Below are 9024 nucleotides of genomic sequence, written 5' to 3' on the forward strand. Positions count from 1 at the left end.
ACCAGGGGCACGCCCCTGACCTGGACTTCCCACTCTTCCCCCAGGAGCCTGTCCAGCCAGTCAGACCAACCAGGGTTAGGATGTGTGAACAGAGCCCTCCAAGGAGTGGGCAGGGATGGTGCCCAGGTGATCTCTCTCCAGACGGCCAGTCATGCTGAGGGAGGCACCCCTGAGTCACGAGGAGGGAGCCTGGTTGCTGGAATGCGCTGGGACACAGACATCTCGAGCCCCGGCCTCTAGGCTGGCTCTGCCACGGACTGGCTGTGTGACGTGGGCGAGGCATCATCGGTTTAGTCCATAAATATGTACTGGACACGCGGTTCATGCCAGACCCTGTGTGAAGCTCCGGGAGCCCAGAGTTACAGATCCGGGGCAGGCCGTTGCCGAGCTCAAGGCCCAGCGGCCAGCGCATGACAAGCAGCGGGTCACAGGGAGTGGTCTGCAGGGGTGCTGGGAAGCCCGGGGTGGAGGTGCTTCCCAGAGCCCAGGTGACCCTCAAGGACAAGTGGGAGTGAGCCAGGAGCACAGGAACTTGGAGACCAGACACCCTGGCATGGGTGCGGGAGGGCGGGGATACTGTTAATGGGTTGCAGGGAAATGGTGGGAAGAAAAGGGACAAGGACCAGACCGAGTCCCCCTGGAATCCTGGTCTCCTCTACATGGCACCCTGGCCTCCGTGTCCTCATCCTTAAGGTGACGGGCCCGGTCTGGTGGGCTGTCAGCTCCCTCCAGCTCAAAGGGATTCAAAGGCTCCTGGGTGAGAGGCTGGGACTGAGGGTGGTGGCCACCCAGCCCCAGCCCGGCTGCCCTGCTCATGGGAACTTGGTCTATGCTGCACCACCGCCTTCTCTGAGGACAGGGGAGCAGGGGCCGCTGCTTCCTCTGGAGAATCTCGTAGGTGACCTGTGTCCACTGAGGTGGGTGTGGGCTGGGTTGACTCAGGGAAGGGGATGCTGGCTGGCTTGTGACTCCTTTGCAGTTTATCTTAAAAAGTCACACAACAGGGTGGGAAGCCAGGAGTCCAGACAGTCTGCCAACCAGGACTTCTGGTTCCCAGATGCTGGTCTGGCTGGCCGAGGCTCTCCGTGGGTCTCTGCACCCTCCAAGTTTGACGGTCCAGGCCCATCCATTTTTCGGATCTGGTGTCCTGCTGGCTGGACACAGCTGTGTCTGGAACTCCATCTGTTCCCAGCTGGGTTTCCGGGGGCCCAGCCCAGGAGTGTCCACTGGGTCTGCTACCCCTTTCCCAGCGGCTGGGCCTGGCCTGTCCCTGCGTCCTCCTCTCCAGTCAGGCCTCCAAAGGAGGGAGGAGGCCCGGTTCCGGCCCCGCTGCCCTCACGTGCTTTCCCCGCCACCCCCTCCCGTCCTGCCTCGGGCAGCCAAGCCTGTTCCTCTTCCCGATTGCGACAGACAGCTGCCTTGGCTCCCAGCGCTCCCTGTCTCCGCCCCGCGCCGGCGGCTCCACTCCCACTTCCTGAGCCCGGCTGGAGCCCTGGAGGCCAGGCCAGGCCCGGCCGCTCTGGCCCCCGGGGGCAAGTCGGCCGAGTCCTGTCCCAGCCTCTGGGCTCGGGAGGCTGCTGCCACCACTGCCCGGGACGTCCAGGCCTCCCACCTTCCTCCCAGGCCTCCACCCATCTGCTCGGCTGGCTGACTGGCCGCCATGCGCCTGCCGTGGACCGCCTCCCCCTGCGGCCTGGCCTGGGGGCTGCTCATATTGGGCCTCTGGGGTCTCCTGGCAGCATCCCAGCCCCAGCTGGTGAGGGAGGGACTCAGGCCAGCGGGTGGGGGTGGGCTTAGCTAGGGAAGAGGGGTCTGGGCCGCCCTCTCTGTAGTCCCTCTGCCCTTCCCAGCTGACTCTTGAATAATTCTCCCCCCACCCCATCTCCCCTTGAAGGTGCGCCCATACCGCACGGAGAACCAAACCTGCCGGGACCAGGAAAAGGAGTACTACGAGCCCAAGCATCACGTCTGCTGCTCCCGCTGCCCCCCAGGTGAGAGGCGGGGGCCAGAGGAAGCCTGGGACGGGGAGGTGGCTTACAGGGGGCTCCAGCCCACATCGCTGCCTCAGACGGAAGGTGGACGCCAGCTTCCAGGAATACCAACTGGCAGAAGCAGAGAGTGAGAAACACCGGCCATCCTTCCCGCGTAGGCACCGGGGCAGGCCCAGGGTCACACAACAAGCAGCAGAGGGGATGGTGGAACCCGAGTCCCCTGACACTCTTACTGCCCCGCTCACATCCTAGGCACACACGTCTCAGCTGAATGTGGCCCCGACCAGGACACCACTTGTGCCACGTGCCCCGAAAATTCCTACAACGAGCACTGGAACCATCTCTCCATCTGCCAGCTGTGCCGCCCCTGTGACCAGAGTGAGTGGGGTGTTCTGGCGGGGATGGGGGCTGGGGTCTCCTGGAGTGCAGCCCCTCTGCTGAGCCCTCCGTCTCCTCACCAGTGCTGGGCTTCGTGGAGATCACGCCTTGCACTAGCAAACACAAAACCCAGTGCCGCTGCCAGCCAGGTCTGTTCTGCGTCTTTTGGGGCTCTGAGTGTGTACACTGCGAGTCACTCTCCCACTGCCCGCCTGGCACTGAAGCCGAGCTCAAAGGTCAGAGGTCACTGGGGGCAAAGGGGCGGGGGGAGGAGGCGGGTGATCTTGAAGGGGGCAGGGTGCATGGGGTTGTATCCATGGTGAGGCCCCAGGCCTCTTCTCCCTGCCTGAGCAAGGCTCACAGGTGGGACCTGCAGAGAAATGAAGCTGGGATGGTGCAGGGTTCGGGGGTCCTCCCAGCCCTGGGAGGAAGCTCGGGCAATTCGGAGATCAGGAAAGATGCTGCAAACTACGGATTGCAGTGGGTGGTCAGGGAGGGGGCCATCCAGTGGGCGTAAAGGAAGCCCACAACTGGGCCCCCTTTGCCCACTCACCCTGGCTGGCCATGCGTTTCTCTTGCCAGATGAAGACAGGAAGGCTAACAGCAACTGTGTCCCCTGTAAGGCAGGGCACTTCCAGAACACGTCCTCCCCCAGCGCCCGCTGCCAGCCCCACACCAGGTGAGGGTGCCAGGTCCGTGTTCCTCCCACCCTCCCAGCCCCAGCCGCTGACAGCCCCGTCCACTGCTCACCTCCACGGACCGCCTCCCACTTCCCGCCAGGAGCCCACCTGAGCCGGGCGCTTTCCTCTACAGGTGTGAGGACCAGGGCCTCGTAGAGGCAGCGCCAGGCACCTCCCGGTCTGACACCAACTGCAGAAATCCGCCAGAGCCCTCCGAGATGCCAGGTGAGGGGCCAGGGGCAGGGGCAGGGAGCATCTGGGAGGATGCCTTAATTCTAGCCATCTAAAAAAACGGGAAAATGATGAATCCTTTCCAGTCAGAATTGAGGCAAGAAGAAACATTCCTCAAAGGGAAATTGGAGTATCCCTGGGCCAGGTTAATTACACACAAACACACACACACACACTTTTTAAGTTATATGTCCTACACACAACTTATAAGTTATATGTAATAGTACGCCCACACGGAGATGTAATTGTAACTGACATCACCGTCATTGTTTTGGACGTGCCACCGTCACATAATCCATTCACTAGACTGGAAGTCTCTGTAGTAGGTTACACCCTCCGTTATTCGAGAGAAGATTCTACACTTGATGCTTTCTTGGTCTTTTCTGTGGAGTCATTGGTTTCCTCGCCTAATAGAGGATTGCAGGATGTTTCTAATGACTGTAGTTGTTATTAATCAGGGGAAAGTTTATTTCCTTAACTTTAAAAAATTACCAAGTATTTATAGTCATAGCTTCCATTTATTGAGAGCTAGTGCGTCAGGCACTCTGTGAACACTTGACTTTCAATAACTCATTTAACCCTCATAATGATCCTATGAAATAGTCTTATTACTATCCTCACTGACTAGATGAGGAAACCGAGGCCCAGAGAGGTTAGGTGACTTGCCCAAGATCATCCACGTGGTAACTGGTGTTATGAAGACCTATTCTAAGTCTCTCTTACTCCAAAATCCATGCCATAATACATGCAGACTGCAGAAAATTAGAAAATTCAGATAAACAAAACTAAACATCACCCACAGAACCATCGCCTAGCATATCCACTCAACACTTCTGAATATATCTTCCCAGACATTTTTCTGTGCAATAGAAAAAAATAATTTTTTTTCTAAAAGTGCAGTCATTTGAATGTTTGTAACTTGATTTTTCATTCGACTATATCATAAATATTTTCCACATCCTCGTATTAATTTTTAACTGTGTATCAAAAACAATTGGCATTTTAGAGCTGGAATTTTAGAGAGTATGTAAGCTAATCTCATTTTGTATATGAAAAATACACAACTGGGCAGGAACCCAGGTGTCCAAGACTCTGGGTCTAATTTTTCCCCACACCTCCCATTCTGGACTCCCTTAGGCCATGGAATTAGATGGATCACAAAGGGCAAACTCCCAGTGTGCAAATGTCCAAGTGCTCCCGATCTTCCTCAGGCACAGGTGACACAGGCGATGGGCATGGTAGACTCCATGCTGTTGATGGCAGCATGAGGCCCGTAGGAAGGCAGCAGTTACCATGGCTACACGTGGGCACCTGAGAAACCCCGCCTCCGCTTCCCTCCCTCCCGGGACCTGCCCTGAGCCGCGGGTGGAGACCGGGCAGCCCTCCTGTGCCAGGCAGCCACAGGCAGAGTTCAGAAGCCAGGATCCCGGCTCCGTCACCCCCGTAAACACCTCCACAGCTGCAGAAGGACAACCTCAGCTCCCGCAGCTGTGGGTCTCTCTGTAAGATGGTCAAGTCCGCAGAAACGTGACTTTACCCTGTGGCCTGAGTCTGCTTACAGACTCCCCACCCTCCCTTATTGCTTCCCACTCCCACCTTCAGCCCCTGCAAGTGCCTGTCCTCACCCACAAGGCTGCCCCCGTGCCGGTGGCCACCCGCACCCACCCCGAACATCTCCATCCGCGGCAGAGTTTCTGCTGGCTGTCAGGAGGTCCCCCCGTAGTCAGGCTTAGTGCCCCTTCTCTGTAACCCGAGGGAAGTTTCTCCAACTCCTCCTTTAGGAACTGTTGTGGGACTGGAAGGGGAAAGCTGCTCCCCCTTTTCTGTCTGGGTGGCCGGAGAACTGGAGAGCTCTTCCTTAGCTGCCCAACCCCCAGCCTGCTCGGGTCCTCACGCCCCGTCCTGTCTGCTGTCCTGCAGGAACGATGCTGGTGCTGGCCGTCTTGTTGCCGCTGGTCTCCTTTCTGCTCCTCACCACTGTGCTCGCCTGCACCTGGAAGAGCCACCCCTCTCTCTGCAGAAAGCTGGGTAGGAAGGAGCAGGGGGCAGGCAGGGATGCAGGCCTGGGTCTGTGCCTACCTAGATGGGGGAGGGGGGCTGGAGGGAATATTCGGCTCCCCCAGGGATGACCCTTCTGCACCTTCACACCCTCAAGACGCCCAACACCTGCCCCCCACATAGACGTCACCTCCATCCAGCCCCCCATTCTGAGGCTGGAGATAAGGGTAATGATAACCTGATCTTTCTGGGGAGCCCAGGGTGGGCAGTGCCATATCATGGCATGTGTGGAGGGGGAAAGCCTGGGGGACTGAGGCCTGCCGTTTCATTTTCTATTGCAGGATCCCTGCTCAAGAGGCATCCAGAGGTAATGGGGAAGGCTGAGGAGGCAGCAAGGAGGGGCAGCGGGACAGGTGAACCAGGTGGGGGGGCAGGCAGGAAAAGAGTCTGCAGCTTCAACAACCATTCATTCATTCAACTAATAATTTTATCGAGCACACGGTGTGCCAGGCACTGTTCAAGGCACAGTGGAAACAGCAGTGAGCAAAGCAAACTGTCTGTCCTCCCAGAGTTACAAACCAGTGGAGCCAGAATAAATTTAGACAGCTGTACCTCAGGTAGTGATAATTGCTAAATAAAGCATGGTAGGGCGACAGTGACAGTGGCAATAGGTGGGGGTATATTATCTTAGAGTGGACAGAGAGGGCCTCTGTGATCAGCTGATATTTGAGCAGAGAGCTGAAGAAAACAGGGAGCCAGCTGTCGGGATGTATCGGGGAAAGTGCTCCAGGAGCTCCAGGAAGAGGAAACATCAAGTGCAAAGGCCCTGAGGCAGGGAGCCTGATGAGGAGCGGAAGAGGGCGCTGAGCCGCCTAAGCATGGGGTGGGGAGGGGGGAGGAATTAAAGAAAGATGGGGTCTGAGGCCCACGTCATTGCTTGGTTCTCGGCCTCTGTCCTGCAGGGAGAGGAATCAAATACTGCTGAAGGAAGCTGGGAGCCCCCGAGGGTCAACCCACAGTACCCTGACCTGGTAGAGCCACTTCTGCCCACCTCTGGAGACTTGACCCCAGCCTCGGCCGGGGTCCCGGCGACCCCAGGTTTGGAGGAAGAGGCGCTACAACAGCAGAGTCCTCTGAGCCAGGCCAGGGAGCTGGAGGCTGAGCTCCCAGAGCAAGGCCAGGTGGCCCACGGTGAGCCTGGGGCAGGCGCAGGGAGCAGAGTGGGTGGGGAGGGAGGGTGGGCAGGGGGAGAGAGTGTGAGCCAGGCAGAAATGAGGAGACTAAACCGGGTGCAAGAGGAGGCTCCAGCAGCCAGAGTGTCCCGACGACAGAGAAGGGAAGAGACTGAGAACCAAGGAACCGGAGAATGAACACAGAGCTCAAGAACGCCGATGGAGGGGGACAGAGCGGAAGGGGAGATGGCGGATAGGGGCCTTGGGGAAGCTGGGGTCTGATGCTGGGGGTACACAGGCCTTCCTCTCAAACTTGCCCCTCACCCCTCTCACTCCGCCTTCCTTCCCACAGGCACCAATGGCATTCACGTCACCGGCGGGTCAGTGACTGTCACCGGCAACATCTACATCTACAACGGGCCGGTATTGGGGGGAGCACGGGGCCCCGGAGACCCCCCCGCTCCCCCAGAGCCTCCGTACCCCATCCCTGAAGAGGGTGCCCCTAGCCCTCCCGGGCTCTCCACACCCTACCAGGAGGATGGCAAAGCTTGGCACCTGGCTGAGACAGAGACACTGGGGTGCCACACCCTCTAACAGGACCAAGGACCCAATTCGTCACCCACGCCTGATGTTGTCTGGAGAAGCCAGGAGAAGGGAGGCCTGAGAGCGCCTCCTCCTCGAGGCTGCCCTCCCCGCACAGGACTGACCAAGGGCCTGGGTGGGGCCCCGAGAGCTGGACCCCGAGGGGCTGGGCCTCAGACGCGTCTCTGAGAGCAGGGCCAGCACTGGCTGGGAATGGTGTCCCTGCAGGACTCTCACCACCGCCTGAGCAGGCCCGGGACTCCACTGCAGACCCCCTGCCCACTGGGGCAGCACCAGCTCGGCCTCAGGCACGGACAGGACATGTGACGCTAACTGCTGCCCCCCTGGCATCTGTACCCCAAGCATGGCACAGAAGGGAACCAGCCACGTGGTCGCTCAAGGGCACGGCCGGGACCTCTGGCGGATTCGTGGTGCTCATTATCCCCAAGCTTCAGAGGCCCTTCGAGGGCCCACACTTCACATGGACTGAGGGAGACCCTACATGAAGATGGAGTGACAAGGAGGACCACCCTCCCCTTCTAGACAGGAAAGGGAATCCTTATAACCAGGGGCTTGGGTGGGGTTCTATGTATAAGGGAGAGTTTTGGAGGGGGAGGAAAATGGTGAGTGTATTTATGAGTTGTAACCACATGCAAATAAAGAGGAGACTGAGACCTAGATCATTGATTTCCTTGGGATTTTTTTTTTTTTTTTTTTTGGCCGTGCCACACGGCATGTGGGATTCTAGTTCCCTGACCAGGGATCGAACCTATGCATTTGTAAGTGTGGAGTCTTGGGCTTCCCTGGTGGCGCAGTGGTTAAGAATCCGCCTGCCAATGCAGGGGACAGGGGTTTGAGCCCTGGTCTGGGAAGATCCCACATGCCGCGGAGCAACAAAGCCCGTGCACCACAACTACTGAGCCCGAGCTCTAGAGCTTGCGAGCCACAACTACTGAGCCCACGTGCCACGACTACTGAAGCCCGTGCGCCTAGAGCCCATGTTCTGCAACAAGAGAAGCCATGACAATGAGAAGCCCGCGCACCGCAACGAAGAGTAGCCCATGCTTGCCGCAACTAAAAGAAAGCCCGTGCGCAGCAATGAAGACCCAACACAGCCAAAAATAAATAAATAAATAAATTTATAAAAATAAAAAAAAAAAAAAGGAAAGTGCAGGGTCTTAACCCCTGGACCGCTAGGGAAGTCCCTTGGGATTTACAGAGGAACACTATTCCACTGGGGCCATGTCAAAGGCACAGGTCAAAACTGTAAAATATAATCCCACAAGGTATTTGTGTGAGAGGCCAGGATATGGAATTCAGGTGATGACAGTATTGGCCAGCAATCGCTGACAACGTGGCAGGCAGTGTTCTCAATGCTGTGCAACGTGACCTTATGCAACCTGCACAACCCCCCCAGGAGGTAGGTACGATGATTCTTCCCATTTAACAAATGAGGAAACTGAGGCTCAGAGAGGGTAAGTCACTTGCCCAGTTCAGCTGCACATGGCTGTGATGCGCCCCCACCCCCCATTAGGCTGGCTCTAGAGGCCTGTTGGGTAAAAAGAGAGTTTCTCTGAACGGGTAAAATGGGCTGGTTTTCTGAAGTCATCAGACCTCCTGCATGTCCCACCGGCATCAAGTCTCAGCCAACTCTCAAACCCCCAGGCTCAAGGCAAAGTGCAAAAGTATTTGGCAAGGTTGGATGAAGGGAAAGATACACACTTTAGACATAAATTGACATAAATTTAGAGGCCAGGGCTTCCCTGGTGGCGCAGTGGTTGAGAATCCGCCTGCCAATGCAGGGGACATGGGTTCGAGTCCTGGTCTGGGAAGATCCCACATGCCACGGAGCAACTAGGCCCGTGAGCCACAATTCCTGAGCCTGCGCATTCTGGAGCCTGTGCTCCACAACAAGAGAGGCCACGATAGTGAGAGGCCCGCGCACCGCGATGAAGAGTGGCCCCTGCTTGCCACAACTAGAGAAAGCCCTCG

The 9024-nt window shown here is 57.6% G+C and overlaps 1 protein-coding gene across 1 annotated transcript; it reads left to right on the top strand.

Moving 5' to 3' along the window:
• The first annotated feature begins 1408 nt into the window (after window positions 1-1408).
• LTBR (lymphotoxin beta receptor) lies at window positions 1409-7712 on the top strand. Its single transcript, XM_059935162.1, has 10 exons — window positions 1409-1756; window positions 1895-1991; window positions 2244-2369; window positions 2453-2605; window positions 2952-3048; window positions 3183-3274; window positions 5201-5308; window positions 5620-5645; window positions 6241-6469; window positions 6803-7712. Exons 1-10 carry the CDS (start codon window positions 1661-1663, stop codon window positions 7042-7044), a joined length of 1266 nt encoding a protein of 421 aa, XP_059791145.1. The 5' UTR covers window positions 1409-1660; the 3' UTR covers window positions 7045-7712.
• Window positions 7713-9024: the final 1312 nt, after the last annotated feature.

This window comes from Balaenoptera ricei, chromosome 10, assembly GCF_028023285.1.
Source record: "Balaenoptera ricei isolate mBalRic1 chromosome 10, mBalRic1.hap2, whole genome shotgun sequence".
Classification (NCBI taxonomy): domain Eukaryota; kingdom Metazoa; phylum Chordata; class Mammalia; order Artiodactyla; family Balaenopteridae; genus Balaenoptera; species Balaenoptera ricei.